The sequence below is a fragment of the Podarcis cretensis genome, assembly GCF_951804945.1.
Source record: "Podarcis cretensis genome assembly, chromosome: 6".
NCBI classification, from domain to species: domain Eukaryota; kingdom Metazoa; phylum Chordata; class Lepidosauria; order Squamata; family Lacertidae; genus Podarcis; species Podarcis cretensis.
The window spans coordinates 21,042,309-21,061,907 of record NC_137175.1 but is presented as its reverse complement, the minus strand read 5'-3'; the positions used below and the strand labels follow the sequence as shown (position 1 = coordinate 21,061,907).

At 46.4% G+C, this 19,599-nt stretch overlaps 1 protein-coding gene across 2 annotated transcripts; it reads left to right on the top strand.

Annotated features, from left to right (window-relative positions):
- Positions 1-676: 676 nt before the first annotated feature.
- Positions 677-17,791, top strand: LOC307217902 (somatomedin-B and thrombospondin type-1 domain-containing protein-like). Of its 2 annotated transcripts, XR_013839649.1 has the most exons (6): positions 677-1,396; positions 4,002-4,196; positions 7,285-7,363; positions 8,745-8,921; positions 16,040-16,942; positions 16,999-17,791. XR_013839649.1 is itself a non-coding variant. In XM_079979954.1 (5 exons), the coding sequence occupies exons 1-5, from the start codon at positions 1,171-1,173 to the stop codon at positions 16,155-16,157; spliced, it is 795 nt and encodes a 264-aa protein (XP_079836080.1). In that variant the 5' UTR covers positions 677-1,170; the 3' UTR covers positions 16,158-17,790. The 2 variants fall into 2 exon arrangements, 1 of the variants encoding a protein (XP_079836080.1); XM_079979954.1 differs by having other exon boundaries at positions 16,040-17,790.
- Positions 17,792-19,599: the final 1,808 nt, after the last annotated feature.

The window sequence follows — 19,599 nt, the reverse complement described above, 5'->3', positions numbered from 1 at the left end:
CGCAGATATTGCAGCCTCAGCAGCTATGCAACGCTTTCCCTAAAGTGCTCAAAACACTTCAGACAAACGATCCCAGAAATACACACAACGATCTTGTAAGGTAGGCAAGCAGCAGCATTCCCACACGCATCGTAGCTGGCAAATAGTAATAATGCTGGTTCACCTATGGCTATTCATGGAGGAATGAAATTTGGACCAAAAAAAAGAAAAAAAAGAAAAGAAAGGAATTCCAGCTCACAGCTCATTAATTTTAACCCGTGAACTACACCACCAAATGCCCATTGACTGAAAGCAACCCAGATCCTGTAGCCCAGGCAGGGCGAGTAAGCAGTTTCTCCCATACTGTAAGGGGGGGGGGCTCGCTTGCTTCTGAGAACAGGAGCCAATAAAATATTTGAGGGGGCCAGTCCTCCCCCTAGTTGATGGGCATTGCCATCGAAATGGTGTGCGTGCGCCATAGCTGTCAACTTTTCCCTTTTCTTGTGAGGAATCCTATTCTGAATAAGGGAATTTTCCTTAAAAAAGGAAAACGTTGACAGCTATGGCCTGCTCAGCGTCTTGTGATCGATTATGCAGGGCGGGGCTTACCTACCCCCCCCCCCCAATATTTTATTCAAGTTGGCCCCGCTGCTGAACAAGCGAGGGTGTGTGTGTCATCGCGCGGGCCGCCGCTCCGCTCCGCACTAAGCGTCGCCAGCTCCCCGGAGCGTCCTGCTCCTTTAAAGGCCGCCTGAGCGCCTTCTAATCCCCGCCGAAGGGGGGAAGGTCAGCGCGGACAGGGAGCGGAGCGCCCGCCGCCTTGGGGTGGGGCGAGCGCAGGTTGGCGCGCTGGCTAAAGGTCGCCCTGGGCTGCTCCCTTTCCAGATCCGCTTTCGGAAACTTTCACGCGCAGGGCGGATGTTCAGCTGGGCGGCGGCAACAGCTCTTCTCCAGGCAAGCGCTGCCCAACTTGCGCACCGGAGCACTTTGCGCAGCATCCCCCGCCGCACCCAACGTCTAGGCAGTCCGCGTGGACTTGCCCCCGCCCACCTTCCTCCTATTAATTCCCATTATTGAATTCACCGGATCCACTCCGGTCTCAGTCCCGGATCGAGCGCCTAGTTTTCGGCCGAGAGTAGCTGGTGCTCGGCGCTGCGCAGGTCAGTCGGCGGCGCCCTTTCGGGCAGGATCATGCGGGCGCGCCCCTGCTGGACGCTGCGCGCGGGGCTGCTGCTGCTCCTGGCCGCGCCGGAGGCGGAGGGCGGCTGCGCGGCGCTGGGGCGCTGCTGCGCGGGCCGGAGCATGGCGTGCGTGAGCACCGGCTGGAGGGCGGACGGGTCCCACGGGCCCTGCTACTGCGACCAGGCGTGCCCTTACACCTTGGACTGCTGCCAGGACTACCGGCAGGTGTGCCCAGGTGGGTAAGGAGCAGGAGGAGTAGGGGAGGGGGATCCTACACCTGAGGATGGATGGTCCAGCTCAGGTAGGATTAGGCATGGGGGACCTGTGGGTGTTTTCTTTTCTTGGATTCCCCTCATCTCTCACCATGGGGTTTGGTGGCTGGGGCCAGTGGCGTAGCGTGGGTTGTCAGCACCCGGGGCAAGGCAAGTAATTTGCACCCCCTAACCCATGGATTTGCGCCCCCTAACCCGTGGATTTGCGCCCCCCATATGTTGCGCCCGGTGCGGCCGGCCCCCCCTGCACCCCCCACGCTAGCCACTGGCTGGGGCTAATGGGAGCTGGAAGGCCACAGACTCCCGCTTCCAGTGATAAGTCAAATTCAGCACCTGCAAGGGGGCTGGACTAGATGACCCCTGGGGAACCCTTCCAACGCTACAATTCTATGACATGCTTAGAAAGAGCAGTGCCTTTTTTGGAGAGTGCCAGATCCCACCCAGAAGGGGAATTGCGACTGAAACTCAAGGGTGGAAAAATGACTTGGTGTAGCCAATTCAAATGGACTACAGCGCTTGTGTGAATACTTTTTGGCTTATTGTCCGGATGAGAAACCTGTGACCTTCCAAATGCAGAAGGTCTCATCTTGTTAGGGCTAGGGCTGTTGGAAGTTCAAAAATCTCTGCAGGGCTTGAGGTTCTTCATCCCTGAATTTAAGAGTACTAGAGGGAGCTGGAAGTTACTGAGCTCAGGTGGAAAATTACAGTATTGACAATCTACTCCTACCTATGTTATTTAAAAACTAAATCCCACTGATTTGCACAGGATTTACTCCCAAGGCAGCTGTTCCATGTGGTCTTAAACATGTTTTACTTGGAGATAAGTACTCTGGAGTTCAGCGGGGGGCTAACACCTGAATAAAAGTGTTTCCTTTTAAAGTTAGGATTGCAACTTGGGGGAAGCGATAGTGGCTTAAGCTTTCTTGTGTTGGAAATCAGATACCAATGAATCTCAATGTTCTTGGAGGACATTTGAGTGTTGTTGACATGTGTATTGCATTCAGAACTTTTTCTTTATTAAAAAGATCAATAACATTCTGTGCAAAAACATAAGCTATGCAAATTGTGCTGTTTTATCCTGCTGTTGCAAGGCATCAAAAAGAGCTAACACTGAAGCCCCGTGTGCACAATTATTCGTAGAGTTTGGAGCATATGGTACAACTCAAGGCATTTGTAATGGCCTGGAGTAACTGCAGTGGTTCTCTTAATACTACTTAAATATATATATATATCTCACACACTGAGCATATTAACATCTTCTTCCTGTTCCCTAGTACAACAGAACCCAAATATTGGCAAATAGGAATTTCCTAAATCTTGACTTTTCAAAAGCTGAGGTTTTCAGCATATTGGATATTTCACTTAATGCAGAATTCTGCTTGTGCACTCCCACCACCCCCACATGCAACCCATCTCATCCCTATAATAATCTATACTTCCCATAACTCTTAGTAAAACTTTCCAGGAGACAAACATTGCTATTTTCTATTAGGCAATTGAAAACATGGGGTCCTTTTTAAAAAGGGAACATATGTAAAAGAAAATTCAAGCAAAACAGAATTATCCCTCTCCACAAAATGCAGGTTGCTTGATTAGCCTTTATTAGAGCTACTGAAGCATAAGTCCCTTTCTTATATGCCTCATCAATCCATACAGTGGTACATCAGGTTACACAGGCTTCAGGTTACAGACTCCGCTAACCCAGAAATAGTGCTTCAGGTTAAGAACTTTGCTTCGGGATGAGAACAGAAATCGTGGCAGTGGCATGGCAGCAGCAGGAGGCCCCATTAGCTAAAGTGGTGCTTCAGGTTAAGAACAGTTTCAGGTTAAGAACAGAACTCCGGAACGAATTAAGTACTTAACCCGAGGTACCACTGTATTCTCAACTGGTGCCATCTTGTGGCTTTTTGAAGAAATGGCACAATATTGTCCTTTGCAAGTGTCACTCTTGGCCTTCTGCATGTACTGTGGTAGTTTGCAGATAGGTGACGTGACTTGCTGACACTCAGGTGGGGTGTTTGTGGCAAAAGCCAGAAATTGGAGAGCTGTTCTTTTCACCGTAGTCATCTTTGCTTTGGCAACTGAGAGGGCTGGAAGATGTCTGAATCCACACATATACTTGGATTGAAAACTGTGCTTTGCATTACACGTCCAGAGTAATTGCGTGGAATAGGGAATCGTTTTATATTCCTGCATGGTTACGAAGCTCAGGCTGGCTGGCTCTCCCAAGAGCAGTGGAATGAAGTGGAAGAATGCTGAGCTGGTAAAATGAGCTGCCTCACTTCATCCTGCTGTTGGGAAACCACTTTTTTTTTTTATAAAAAAAAAGTAATTCCCTATGTAAACAGACAGATGACCCTGTAAGTAGAAAACTTGGCAGTTTAAAGTGTTATCATGATTGCTTCAAACGCCTATTGTGAATGTGGGCTAAGTTGGGACACCTAAATGCTGGCACTCCTGCTTGGCAGGTATGGATCAGACTTGCTTATTTGAGAAGAATGCCAGCCTGGAAATGCATGGAATAGATAATAATTGTGAGTTTTGTCCTCTTCCTCCTCCTTTCCTCAGTGGTCTCCTGCATGGTCTCTGAGTGGAGCGAATGGAGCAGCTGTTCGGAGACTTGCAAGGCAGCGTACCGTGTGAGGAGGAGGCGCATCATCCGGGAGCCGAGAAATGGTGGCGAAGCCTGCCCTCCTCTCGAGGACAAGGCTGGCTGTTTTGAGTATTGGACTCAGCAAGGAACAGAGTGCAAGAAGCCCTTCAGTAAGTGGAGCAAGGCACAGGTTGAGTGTGTGTGTGTGTGTGTGTGGGGGGAACAGATTATTGGCAGAAAAAGGGTTTCCAAGGCCTGCTTTTGGATGCATTCAAAATTAAATTGTACCCCCTCCCCCCCAAAAAAAGTCTTGTTAGAGCATTTCTTCTGGTTACTTTTGTTTTGTTCTACTGTATCAATAAGCTGAAGAAAGTTATTGACTTATGTCAAGTGCCTCTTGCTTAACAGGGGTTCCCCATATTTGGCTGGGTTTCTTCTGCTGCTCTACCGGTTTGGTAAGGTAAAGGTAAAGGGACCCCTGAACATTAGGTCCGGTCGTGACCGACTCTGGGGTTGCGGCGCTCATCTCGCTTTATTGGCCGAGGGAGCCAGCATACAGCTTCCAGGTCATGTGGCCAGCAGGACTAAGTTGCTTCTGGTGAACCAGAGCAGCGCACGGAAACGCCGTTTACCTTCCTGCTGGAGTGGTAACTGTTTATCTACTTGCACTTTGATGTGCTTTCGAACTGCTAGGTTGGCAGGAGCAGGGACCAAGCAACGGGAGCTCACCCCGTCGCGGTGATTCGAACCGCCGACCATCTGATTGGCAAGTCCTAGGCTCTGTGTTTAACCCACAGCGCTACACAGAATTGTATAAGTTGGAAAGGGAACACAAGGGCAATCTGGTTCAACACCCAGCAGTGCAGGAATCTTTGACCCAACATGGGGCTCAACCCCATTACCCTGAGATTAAGAGTCTTATGCTCTACCGACTGAGCTATCCCAGATGCGAGAAAGCAAGTGCCGTAGTTTATAATGCCCCATGCTTAATCCTCGACACATTCATAATTAGAGTGGCCCTACAGCACACAAAACAGCTTTAGATACACACTTGTGCTTGGAGAGGAGTTGCATATGTCCCTCTTCTAGTTCATCCAGAGTAAAATGGGATGATGCAAAGTGACATCTAGTGTAAGGATTGGTCAGGGTGTTTTTCTGAGTGCCTTTGCTGCAGAGCAGCCCAAGAAGTCTGATCACTGTAGTCCATGCATTTGTAACCTTGAGGCTGGATTACCACAGTGCACTCTAGGTAGGGTTTCCCTTGGGCTTGGTCTCCATCCTATTTCCATGGAAGGTTGCCTTCCATCAGCAGACGAGTTGAATGCCACCCATATCCTTTGAGGTGCCACGAGACTCGGTGTTGCTTTTGCCGCAACAGACTAACATGGCTGCTTCTCTGAAAACTGTGCTTGTACACGAGGATATGTTGGGGCTGGGCTCAATTCAAATTATGGCTGTCACCTGCTTAGAGAAATCACAGCTGAGTTTAAGACTGTGATTCTACCCCAAGTTACCTGGGAGTAAGCCCCACTGAATTCAGGTGGACTCATTTCTGAGTAGAGGGGGTTAGGGTTGTGCTGTTGGTATATTGATTTAATTAAATCTGCACGTGAGAGACAACAGTAACATTCACACATTACATTCATACAAACTTTGTCCACAAATAGTTGAGCTATACATTTGTACTGTAATAGGTAAAGATACCCCTGACCATTAGGTCCAGTTGTGGATGACTCGGGGGTCAGTGGCGTAGCGTGGGGGGTGCAGGGGGGGCTGGCCGCACCGGGCGCAACATCTGGGGGTTAGGGTTAGGGGGCGCAAATCCACGGGTTAGGGGGCACAAATCCACGGGCTAGGGGGTGCAAATTACTTGCCTTGCCCCGGGTGCTGACAACCCACGCCACGCCACTGTCTGGGGTTGCTGCGCTCATCTCGCTCTATAGGCCGAGGGAGCCAGCGTTTGTCCGCAGACAGCTTCTGGCCAGCATGACTAAGCCACTTCTGGTGAACCAGAGCAGCGCACGGAAACACCCGCGTCCCACATGTACTGTAAAACAGGTTAATATTTAGTGAATATATAGTCTGCGTGCTTGTGCACACAATAGTTGAGCTGTACGAATGAACAAGTGCAACACTTTCACACTAAGACTTGTGCGCTTGTAGAGATCGCCTGCACCTGTGTTCAGTGCAATGTGTGAACAACACTATCCAGAATTTTAAAGCAGTGGTAAGCAGAATACAGGCTTATTGGAGCCCGTGTCGGATGCAGTGTGTCTCTGAATACCAGATGCTGAGAATCAAAGTGTGTGTGTGTGTGGGGGGGGAGTGCTATTGTGCTCTCACATCCAGCTTGTAGGCATCTCATAGTTATCTGGTTGGTCACTGCGAGAACAGAATGCAGGACTAAATGGACCTTTGGCTTGATCCAGAAAGGCTCATCTCATATTCTCCTGTTTTACTAGATCCCCAAGAGCTATTAACCAGAGGCAGGTGCAACAAGTCACACAGTTAGAATTCAAGAACAGGGTGCCTCTGAGCACATTCTGAGCCTAGGAAATTGTCTTCAGCACAGGAACTGAACTGAGTCCATAGCCCTTTCTCACAAGAGTATGGTCTTAGTTGGAGCTTTTCCTTTCAGCAGCCTAATTTAGGTGGAACAACTCATTTTATTGCAGATATTGTCAAAACAACTGGGTGTCAAAAATCTTTGCTGTGCTACTGGAAATCAACCAGAGATCTGCGATCTCTAGCTTCTGCCCGCCCTTTCCCTAACAACTGGCCCTTTTCTGGTGTACTTGTTTAGACTGATTATTATTTTTCTTCTGTCTTTTTATTTTTTTGGTTTGTTTTGAAAAAAACCAAACAAAGCCAGTGTTTATGAGACCAAAATAAAATCTGTAGGCTGGAGAAGAGCTTAAGTGGTATATTTCTAAATTGGGATATTATTAAAATAGCTTGCTCCCTCCAGTGTAGTTTCTGGGATGATAATTAGCAGGCCTGTTTGTACGGACAACAAGGGGGGATTTTGTGGGCGGAGGGTACCCATTTCTGCCCAGCGGAATGATGAATAATCACCAGCGGTCTGAGAATGTGGGAGAGAACTCACTCTCTCTGATTTCCTGCCAGAGGGAAAATGACACGGCATTAAAGACTGCAAATGTCCCAGTTGTTATTGTTCTGCAGATGCAGGCGGGCTCGAGGCACTGTTGTCACTTATCATGTCTGCTGTGTTTTCCTTTTTCCCTTTGATGTGAGCAGTCCCAGCATTAATAACCACTGGAGGCTATGGGAAAGCGAGGAGAAAGCGAGCTGTGTCCATTGAGAATGAAAGAGCCGGGTAAGTAATGAGCTGCTCAAAGAGTCTACAGCGTTGCTGTCCTCCTGTGGGTCACACTATGGCCTGGAGCTCATATAATGAAATGACACAAGTCTAGATTCACAGGCCTGGAAGACATACTGGTACAGCCTTTGGCCCATTTCCCTGATGCAAAGCCAACCTCCAGCACATATGTTCCCCCCAGCCTTCTGCTTATACATAGAACAGTGCTTTAACCTGCACTTTTCATTTATATGATGCTGTCACAAATACACTGCTGTAAATCCTTAATAGGCCAAACACATTTTGACAAAGTCTTCCTCAGTGGCCTTATTAAAAACGTTAACAATTCAGCTGGTTCTGAGCTGCAGCTGCTTAAAGGAGGAGAAAAAAATACGCATAGGGTCCTGAATAAGTACAGATGTCTCCCCAGCTTACGCACGATGGACTCATGTGCAACCACGTATATGCGCTGTTATGTACTGAAGTTCTCACCCTGGAACAGCAGGGGGGGATACTGTAGATAGTTTTCACTCAGGTCCACATATGCAAATGAGGGATTGAAAGTGACGTTCAGTGATTGGATAGTTACAGAAAGTGGTTACTGTTGCGTTGTAGTGGAGCTCTATATAAGCAGGCTGGCTAAACCCTTCAGTTCAGTTCTGTTCTGTGAATAAACAAGAGCTGTTTGAAGAATCGCTGTGTCGTCTGATATGTTCACCCACAACTTAACATGCGCAGCCCTAGGAAGTATTTAATTAAATTGATTAAAATTTCAAAAAAGGGCAAAATGGCCCCAAAAGAGCAGGAAAGGAGCTAGCAATCACATGAGCCTTTGCACCAATCTTTGAGGCCTGTGAAGAGTTGGGCGTTTGAGAAAGGTGGTTTGGAGGGAGCGATTGTGGTGGAGTTTGGTGAATTTTTGTGAATTTTTGGCAGAGGTTTTGGTTGTTTACAGGCTTTATAGACGGTGTTCTCCACCATACGTGATTTCACGTTTATGAGTGGTACCCAGGAACGTAATCCCTGTGTAAGTGGAGAAATGCCTGTATACAGGTTGGCCAAATAAATTTCAAAAAGCCTCCTGCAAATAATGGATGTAGAGTTGAAGGGTAGTAATTAGCTAAGTTTTACTCTTGAGTATACCCACTGGAACTTAGTCCTGTTCATTAATTTTAGCAGGCATAGTCTTGGGTAAAACATCCCACCTTGTTAAAATGCATTTGGCCCAGTAAGTATTTATAGTGTGACACCAGAGGTACTACACCTCCACGATACACATATTTATTTTTTTAAGTAAGCCTTACACAGACCCTGGGTGAGCGTTTGGAACCCCTGGAATCTTGCACAGTTCGGAGATTGGGGTGGCATGCAATCCTATTCCCCTCTCTTCCCATGGCAGGTACTGTGTCGAATTTCAGCTCATGGCCATCACAGAAGGATGTCTGCGTGGGAACAGCTCTTACACTCATTGGATGAAATATCTCAGCGAAGGACATCTGGTGTGTGTTGAGTGTCAGCACCCAGCTTTGGATTCCAGGAACCTGCACTGCTCAGGGGATGGCAGCGGAGCCAAAAAGTAAGAGTTGATTGTTCTGTTTTTGCCCAGTTGGAAATGCTTTCTTGTTGGGAAAATTGCAACCCTGTCTTCTAAACTTCTGTACTGCCTAGCACAGGGGTGAGGTAACTTTTTCAGTTCTGGGGAGCTGCGTTTGCTTCTGGGCAACTTTCAGGGGTGGGTCACTGTTAGGATATTTCCGTTCCTCCTTAAAAAGGGAACAGGCTGTTGTGTGTCACAAGCCTGCGTACCTCCTGCTCACAGGGAGTTTCCGTTTTGTATATACCTTTTGCTTCTTGCTGTTTTCCACAACATGGACGCAAGCAGTCATGTTTTTCCTTTGTTCTGACCAACGTTGAATAAAGCTGTAAATATGCTCTTCTGGGTGAATCTTCCATTGTGTAAACTCTGCGAAAAGGGCGTGCATGAGTCCTGGAGAGCCAGTGTGGTGTAGTGGTTAAGAGCAGTAGTCTCGTAATCTGGGGAACCGGGTTCGCGTCTCCGCTCCTCCACATGCAGCTGCTGGGTGACCTTGGGCCAGCCACACTTCTCTGAAGTCTCTCAGCCCCACTCACCTCACAGAGTGTTTGTTGTGGGGGAGGAAGGGAAAGGAGAATGTTAGCCGCTTTGAGACTCCTGAAGGGGAGTGAAAGGCGGGATATCAAATCCAAACTCTTCTTCTTCTTCTTCTTCTTCTGGAATGTGTCTGAGGTTCGTGTCACTAATTGACTGATGCTGTTCTAATGGGAGTCTGGAGATCGTCCAGAGACGACGATGGAGGCCTGCCTCATGATGCCTCTGACTCCCTGGCAGTATCCCAACAACAGGTTATGGGCCCAGATTCACAGGAGTGATGGGTGATGGGTGGGGCAAGAGGCAGAAGCGGACTAGGCAATGAATGTGAATTTTCCTTTGTACAATCAGTTACTTTTTACACCCACTGGCTGTAGAAAAGAAGATATGCAGGTGTGGGCTAGCAGAGGGCAGATTGAGAATGGTGGGGCAGCATCCCATTTGCCCCAATTGACCAGCCTCTGCTGCCCTTTAGGTCTTTAAAAGTAAGCACCAGTGCCTTAAATTGACCTCAAAATATGAATGTACATCCTTCAAAATATGTGTGATATGAATGACTCCAGCTATGCGCATGCAACTTGATGTTGCAGTCCTCCAGAACATGCATGTGTGAATCTGGCTGCAATCGGCTGTACCCACTTACCTGGGAGTAAGCCCCATTGAACCCAATGGGAGTTACTTCTGAGTTGGCACTTATAGATTTGCATTGTTGGCCCGTCCTGACCGTCAAAAGCAAGCTGGCTCAACTCGATCCGTTCTTAATGCATAGGAACATGGAAGCTAAATCTGCCCCGGCTGTTGTTGTGCTCATTCAAGAACATTTTAAACAACAAATAAGTTTGTATGAAACAGCACGTTCTTCCAGGTAGCATTTTATCAGCGGTATTGAGCAAGAAAAGCACTGCTAGGTATTCTCCCGGCGCCTCCCTGAAGTCTTCAGTATAGAACTGCAGTTATTTTGATAAGGCAGCAATAACAGCCACTGTAGCTGTCTGGAGAGGCCATAAAATGCAGTAAAAACGTAAGAGGAGTACTGAGTTTGCTATTTAGTATATGGGATGACTCTAGTCCTCTTCAGGCATTCATCTTATGAGCTCAGTCAATGGAGGCACAAGGGGGAGAGAGTAGGAATGAGTGTGTTAGCTCAGTCCCCACCCCCCTCTATGAATTGGAGAGCGAATGTCTGCAGCAGAGGGCCTGTTTGACCCATGTAGGTTACTTGCCTGATGTCGAATTCTGGAAAACAGGGGTTCTGCCTTTCCTGGAAGCCTCCATGAGTACCGAAGGCTCTAATCTGCAGACGGCCGCTCCCAAATCATGTGCCCATGGGGGATTAGGCTGTTTGTCACAATGGTTGTATTACTTCTGGTGTCAGAAGCAATATTTATTTATAAAAAAACTACTTTAAAAAATCTTACTTTTTGTTTATTTGATCAGGAGCATACAATTCAGTGAAGGGATGCGGGTGGTGCTGTGGGTTAAACCACAGAGCCTAGGACTTGCCGATCAGAAGGTCGGTGGTTCGAATCCCCGCGACGGGGTGAGCTCCCATTGCTCAGTCCCAGCTCCTGCCAACCTAGCAGTTCGAAAGCATGTCAAAGTGCAAGTAGATAAATAGGTACCACTCCGGCGGGAAGGTAAACGGTGTTTCCGTGTGCTGCTCTGGTTCGCCAGAAGCTGCTTAGTCATGCTGGCCAAATGACCTGGAAGTTGTATGCCGGCTCCCTTGGCCAATAAAGCGAGATGGGCGCCACAACCCCAGAGTCGGCCACGACTGGACCTAATGGTCAGGGGTCCCTTTACCTTTATCTTATACAATTCAGTGACATACAAGAATAAAGACAAATCAATTAATGCAATTAAATTAATGCAAAGACCTTGAACCTGGCCAGTGCAGATGTTTTAACAATGGTCACATGTTGTCATCCATCTGCCCCCGTCAGCAGGCTGGCTGCCACATTCTGCATCAGGTAGAGCTTCTGAGCCAGGCTTGAGGGCAGACCCACATAGAGCATATTGCAGTAATCTAGCCTCAGTGGTACCAACATGTAGGCTTACAGTGGGTAGCCTATTCCTGTCCTGAAACAGTCATCGCAGGCAAACCAGATGAAGCCATAGCTGGAGACTGCGAGTCAGAGAGACCTGGTGCGTGTCGGGTTTGCCATGGGTATCTGTTGGCCACTGTGAGAACAGAATGCTGGACTAGACAGGCCTTCGGTCTGATCCAGATGGACTGCCTTTTCTGCTCACAGAAGGCAAATGCCTGAAAAGGGCTCATGTGGAATTTACAGGTTCAGAGAGAAAATGCCACTGAATTCCGGCTGCCATGAAGGAAGAGCAAGGGGGCCCCTGCTTTTGGCATCCCCAGAGGCCCCCGTGGGAAACGGGATGCAGTGGTGGGAGTGTAGTTGTGTTATAGATGGACCTTTGGTCCAGTCCACCAGGACTGCTCTGAAGCTAAGAGCAAATAACTGCTGGGGAAAAATGTTTGGTTCTCAAACTTTGTCCCAGCACTCGCATGCCACAGTGAGGAGAGGGCCAAATGAACAGGAATCGGTAGTGGAAAGGAAACTCTGATCCTTAACATGTATTGAGTTTTGATAATTCAATCTTTGGGAGCAGGGAGGGAGGGGTGACCACACTCAATTCAGCCCAGTCATTATGTTTTTGCAATGAAAACCTGAATCCTTTTAACCAATGTGATTTTTTCAACCCCTTGAACCGTCCACATGCTGAAGAGTAGTCCCAGCTTTCAGAATTGCCTTGTTCTTTTTAATTGCTTTGTGTTTGTTGCCACTTTCATTTTCGGTTGTGTCCTCCTATTGTGCATGGTACCCCCCCCCCCCCGGCCTTGCTCCTTAAAACTAAAAAGCATTTCCATCACTTTCTTAGGCAAGTTATCTTTCCCTTTAAAGGTAAAGGTAAAGGGACCCCTGACTGTTAGGTCCAGTCATGGCTGACTCTGGGGTTGCGGCGCTCATCTTGCTTTATTGGCCCAGGGAGCCGGCATACAACTTCCGGGTCATGTGGCCAGCATGACTAAGCCGCTTCTGGCGAACTAGAGCAGCGCACGGAAACGCTGTTTACCTTCCTGCCGGAGCGGTACCTATTTATCTACTTGCACTTTTTGGTGTGCTTTCGAACTGCTAGGTTGGCAGGAGCAGGGACCGAGCAACGGGAGCTCATCCCATCGCAGGGATTCGAACTGCCGACCTTCTGATTGGCAAGTCCTAGGCTCTGTGGTTTAACCCACAGCATCACCCGCGTTTCCCCTATCTTTCCCTTTAGGACAAGCAAATCTCTGTTCTTTTTTTTTTTTGTTTTTCTTTGCTTCTTTTAAGACTTGGGGCTTGTCCCCACATCCACTTAACCCATGCTTTCCAGGTACAGGTCAGAGTGGTTTTCCTTTCTTTTCTAGGGAAAACCTGCTCTTCAGTGTTGAATCAGAGCAAATGTCAATCCAGAGAAATACCTGAATTGCTGTTTGCTTGGATAGAGTGCTAAAAACTGGTTTTCCTTGGTGGGGAAAGCAACGGAGACCATAGCTAGTGAGGATGACCCCATCGTGAACTAATCTCTGCTTTGAAAGTAAGAAAAGAGTAGTTGGGCTGAGAATGACACCTCTTGCTAAACCCCCTAGGAAGTGCTTCACCCGTTATGAAGCTGGCTTAATGGATTGATCCAATTTCAGGCTTGCGTGTGTACGGTTCAAAGCATTTTGTTGAATTAGCTGAGCCTCGTTCGGAATGTCTCGCAAGGTCACGTCTCGTGCAACTGGGCCGGTGCATCGATATTCCTCCCCTCCTTCTTTCTTCCAGAAATAGGCTGTGAAGGGCTGGCCAAATCAGCTGGAGGACGTGATGGCACGATGATCTGCCAGTCTCAATCATTTGAGAATGGAGAGCAGCTGTGGAGCAGCCTCTAGAATGAGTGGGAAAGAGAGCCCGCAGCCGGGAGACTATTCATCTTTTACAAGGGTACAATGAAGGGGTAATATGGCCCTCTTAACAGAAAACTTGGGTGTTGAGGGCCAATGGGCCCGGAGCCAAAATAGGCCCACTGAGAAACAAGTGCGAGATAAACTGGCATGTTTGGTGGAACTTCGAGTTTTGCAGACATACATTTAAAAAAACAAAAAGGACCCCAAGGGATACCCACCCACACCCACCTAAGAAAAGCCCCCTTAAGGTGCTCAGTGTTTATGAAATGTGTCATTCAGAAAAAGAAAAATGGAAATGGTGTGTGGTTGGGATTTTTGCCTAAAAGCAGTTTCTGTGCAGTAACAGCTTGCCAGCATATTCTGTCTTGGTATAACTGGAGATAGTTCCAAGTTATGCCATTATGAACCCATACAGTACCCAAGTCAGTTAAAAAGTAGATTCTGAGAGCTGCAGATACCTTACACAGTGCTACAATCTTGGTGGCTGTGCCTTCCTCCAACAAGCACATTGAAGCCTAAAACGACCAGCCTTTAAAATGGTGTAGTGTTTGTTTGTTTGTTTTTAATGGAGCATTTAAGAAATGGTACTGGAAAGTTCAGACCTGAGTAAGTACAGTTGACATTTGCAGAGAGCATGCACTGGGAATTGCTGGAAAAACCAGTGCTTCCTGCAAGCCTGCAAGGATTAGCTGTTCCTTATAGTTTGCAGTAAGATGTATTCACTGTAGAATGTGCTTTTGTTATGGACATTTATGTACATGCAGATGGGGACGGGTGTAAGGAACTGTTTTTCCAAGTATAACCTTGTTTACATGGAGGGCCAAGAAGTATAATTTGTCCATCAGTAAAGGCAAATATGCAAGTGATTAAACATGATTGCTCAGTGGTAGCCACTTCAAATTGGCCTTCACAATGTCCATTGTAAAGCTGTGGGCAGGATTAAGCTGAGTTGTGCATGAGCAGACCTTGTTCTACTTGTGCACACCCTACTTAATGTTAGGATTCTTTCCACTGTGTTGCAGTCATGGGATTGTTTTTATCACATGACGGTGTATGTTTTCATTGCACATTGTGGGAAGTGACGGAGACAGGATGTTTATATTACTGTGTTTTGTCCTTTCGCTCTTTCTCTTTGCTGTCTGATGCTGAAAAGGAAGGAGCTGAGTTGCGATGCTCCAAGTGTGTATATGTAAATAAACGTAGTATAGCCAAAAGCTACGCTACTGAGTCTGTACGCTAACTGCCTATACTCTGCTGATGCTGAAGTCTGCTGATGCCTCTTGGTATCAGTTGCTGGGATGTTCGGGCTGGAGGAAGCTTTTGAATCTCCCGAACGACCGACCAGGAGGGAGAGAACATGCCAGTTGGGCATGGGTCTCTGCCGGATTCCTACTCGTATGTAGGACTTCCTGAGACTTAATTCTGCCCTGATTCCACCCATTTCTTTTCTTTGACCATTTACTAGTGGGTGGAGGTCTAGTTTCAAAAAAAAAAAAAAAAAAAAAAGAAATCTGCCTCAAAAATGGAGGAAAAGGGGGAGATTTTGAAAGTGTGGGTGTGGGGGTTTGGGACGTAACAACACAGCCCCTTCCCAATATTCTTAAGAGATGAGTATTTATTTATTTTGGTTATTATTTGTTAATTTATATACTGCGTAATACAGAATATAAAAACTGACCACGCATAATTGTTAAAATACAGAATGATTAAAAAAGGCAGCATAATAAAAATACTAAGTAAAGCAATCCCATTAAAAATAATAATAAAACTAATGGACCTAAGTTAGTGCATTTAGTGCTGTACTGAAAATTTCTTCCCTCACCAACCACTCTTCAGTTAATGAGGGGGTGGAGAAACACATTCAGAAAATGAAAGAAAATTACAGTTGTCTGTACTTTGGCGCCTTTCTGGATGCCTGTGCTTTGTGAAAAAAGCAGTTTCACTAACCTATTGCATGGCTCTGGTACTGGATATTAAGGAATTGAGGATACATTAGGATCTAAAGGTGCTGATACGATACTTACTCTCCCATGCAAAATAAACATGCAGTTGTTTGCATCCGTGCCTCTGGAGCCCCCATTGGTTCATCTCTCCCAGTAATGTTTGCTCTGATAGCGTTTCTGGTCCTGCTACCTGAGATGCTTTTTATCTGAAAATGCTATGGATAGAGAACATGGGATATAATGCACACAAGCCTATACACCAACACTGAGCGATGCCTGCTACTTGTGACAAATTTAGGAGATTGCACGGTGTCCCTTTGAAGCAACAGCTAAGTGATAAAAACCACTTCGGACCTGCAGGTTGAGAGATTGAAGCTCAAGTGAACAGTGCACTTCAGTACTGCACAGTTATCTTTGTTTGAACGTCCAGCATCTGGAAGGTGTTTACTGTGTTTTCAGTGATTCAGAATTACTGGGTGTACCTGCCATTCTCAAGGGCCTTTAGTTTGTGAGTAAGGATTGAGAAATGCTTTTTAAGTACAAGCAAAAGCCAAGATTGATTCAACTCTTTTTATGTGCTCACCTGAAGCTGTGTGACTTATGTGTGTGTGTTTCCTTGATGCTGCTTTTGGGGGAAGCTGAATGCATTGTATCAATGCTTGGTTCTGCTTTTTCTGTTCCAGGAACCAGCTACTGCACTGGCAGGCCGTAGGAAACCCAAGATGCAGAGGGACCTGGAAGCGAGTTCGCCAGCTGCACACTTGCTCCTGCCCTTCTGTCCACAGCTTCTTGTTCATCTGACTTTCACGTAGTTGTCCCTCTGCCTTGAGTCTGCATCTCCTCCTTGGTTCTCCTTAATAGAAGTTCAACTGTGAACAGCCACAGTTGCGATGCCAACGGATATATTCTAAGATCAAGGGTACTTGCTGCTTTAAGGAACTGTCACTTGGTGACACAGGACCTTCTCCTTGAGTCTCAAGCTGAAGTTATTGGCATGTTAAAGAAGCAGGTAATATGTGCAGGAGAGACCTGGGAGAGTAAGGTTTGAGGCTGGCAGGCCAACAAGACCATGCTGACAAGTGAGCAGTAAAGATCAAAACCTAGGGAGAACCCTTGGATTGGACCATAGACCCATCTTGTCCAGCCTCCTGTTCTCTGAGTGGCCAACCAGATGCCTGGGAGATGAGTGAGCTCATCCCAAAATCGGGTTGATTCTGAAATGTGCTGAGTCATCAGTTTTTTGGATTTGGAGATAATGTCATGTCACTTGGTCAGCCCCACCTCCCACAGCCCCCTAAATCTCCATCCCCTTCTACACTGTCTGGGTTTGCTGCAGTGATGCTCCAGAACGAATGAGGCACTATAAGAGGAAATCTGATCCTCTCCATCTTTCTTCTTCCTGTTCTCCAGCATCGTTTTATTGGTGCCTTTCCGTAGTTACAACTATGCTCAACCCAAGCCCATTATGATCACAGGGAGTAGAAAAACCCCACTGGCCTTTGGGAAATGTATTGGCCAGGCTATAAGTTGGGGATTCTGCTGTGTGGATTAGATCCAAGCCAGAGGAGAACTTAGGGGCTTGTAATGTCCACCACTCCTTTGACTCAGGTTTTTACAAGCCACTGAAACTCAGGCCTGAGAGTGGAGCACCTTGGTCAGGGCTGGGTAGATTCTGCATGTGTAGGAGGAAAGGGTTGAATGTGTGATACTGAACAGAGAACTCTGCTTCCTATGAATGCTGGGGAATCTCAGGAACATAGGAAACTGCCCATTTGCCTATCTAGCTCAGTACTGTCTGCACTGACCGGCAGCCCAACCTGGAGATGCTGGGAATTGAACTAATCCAAAGTGCAGCAGCTAGACTGGTGATTGGGAGTAGTCGCTGAGACCATATCACCATTTAACCAGGCCTTTGGTTGATTTGATTGACATCCTGTGCCCTTTTAAAATGTGGTTTTTTGGGGGGCGGGGCAGTTGTTGGGTTGTTGTTTTTACTTTGATTGTGTATTTTGTGGTTTTATATTTTGATTTTCTTCTGTGAACTGCTCTGAGACCTCCGGGTATAGGGCGGTATATAAATTCAATAAATAATAATAATAATAATAATAATAATAATAATAATAATAATAATATAACACCAATCCTAAAGGATCTTCACTGGCTCCCAGGACATCTCCAAGCACAATTCAAAGTGTTGGTGCTGACCTTAAAGCCCTCAACAGCCTCGGACCTGGATATCTGAAAGAGCGTCTCCACCCCCATCATTCTGCCTGGATGCTGAGGTCCAGTGCCGAGGGCCTTCTGGTGGTTCCCCCCCTGTGAGAAGTGAGGTTACAGGGAACCAGACAGAGGGCCTTCTCAGCAGTGGCGCCCTCCCTGTGGAATGTCAGATGTCAGGGAGATAAAGAATTACACAACTTTTAGAAAACACCTGAAGGCAGCTGTTCATGTCTTACATTTTTTATTTCTTCTCTTTTGCTGGAAGCCGCATAGAGTGGCTGTGGAAACCCAACCAGATGGGCGGGGTATAAACATTATTATTATTATTATTATTATTATTATTATTATTATTAACCTGGGGCCTTCAGCATGCAAAGCAGATGTTGTACCCTTCACCCACAATTTTATATTTTAAATGCAAGTTTCTAGCCCCCATGGCTGCTGCCAACATATGCTTAGAATATCTGATGAAATCTTGCAAGGTTAGAGCATGTGGTTGAGTAAGATTTCCATGCGAGCAGGGCTTCAGTTTTATGGGTAGCTTCTTTCTTTTCCTTGAACTAGCAGTAAGTAGCAGGATAATTTCTGCATCCCCTTGTCTCCAATTAATTAATTACAGGGGATGTAGCTGCACATTATCCTTAAATTGGTGGATAAAATGAGTTCTCAAAGAAGCTTTAGCCTTTGGGCCAAATTATCCATTTTTCAGGTGTTCCATGATATGTATTCCTCCCCCCATAAAGGGTTGTTGGTAGATTTATTTTTCACTTTATTTTATTGAAACAATTTACAGTATATACCACTTAACTCCAATAGTTTCTAAGTGGTTTACAAGGATGGGGGAGTTTTGAACACCTACACTCTTAATTGCTGCAACTCCAGTTAAATTTGGCTTTGGGCACTTGCTTTAAACTGAAAAGAAAAACAACATACATTGATTTATTGATTGGGGGGAAGGAATTCTGCCACGGATCTCCTGCCTAACATGAACTTTGGCCTGATGTCCCTGTGTACTCTTTTTGCAACTGTGGAGCACCCTGCCAGATTATTTGAGGAACAAGGAAATGGAATATAGGCTTGGGCTAGTTCCCATTGATTGATTGAGCCTTACAAACCACTCAAAACATCCTTGTGAAGCTTAGATACACTTGACCTTTCACTGGTGGAAGTTGGGGAGGTCAAGAACTTGGCTGACTTGTGAAGTGCCTTACATAGTGTCAATCTAGACATGATCTGGGATTACAAATGCCTATTGTTTAAGAAGAAAAAAACAATATTTGGAGCCCTAGAATTGGATTAGTACCATGGTGCTGGTGCCCCTCCCTATTTTCCTGAATAAATATTGCCACCGCCCCCCTGAATTGTAATTTAGGAAATTGGTGGTGGGGAGATCATTCTCCTTCTGACTGTCACAGTTCCAGACGCCACAACTTCCTTAGAATTTGCTATTAACTTCTTAAAACAAACAGGAGGTGATTGTACTCATGGATCTTCTCTGCCATCTCTAGTTGTACTCACACTTACAAAGGATACACACTGCTGTGCATGTTTACTCAGAAGCAAGTGCCACAGAGTTCAGTGGGACTTGCTCCCAAGCTTTAAACTAACACACACACCTTCAGGAAAGTCTTTTTGAACTCAATAGGGCTCACCTCTGGGTTGGCATCTGTCTGTCTTGGGAGATAGTGGAAGAGAGCACCTTTGGAGGTGAAGTCAAACCGTTGGAAGGTTGCTGCACCTGCTGTGGCTGTAGAGACTAATATGGGAGAGACATGTTTTGTTGCAGCTGGGACAGATGAAGGTGTCTGATTATATTGACTGGGTAGACATAGTATTGCCTTGTTCAATAGGAAAAAATATCTTCTGTGCACCTGTGGCATGCCAAACCTTATTCTGAAATAATTTGGACCTGGAAACACTGGTAGTTTTTTTTTTCATTTGCAGGCTTTGTGTTTTGAAAGAGCCCATTAAAATTAATATTTATGGAAAGTTCTACCTATTGCTGGTTTTTTTCTTCCTGGTA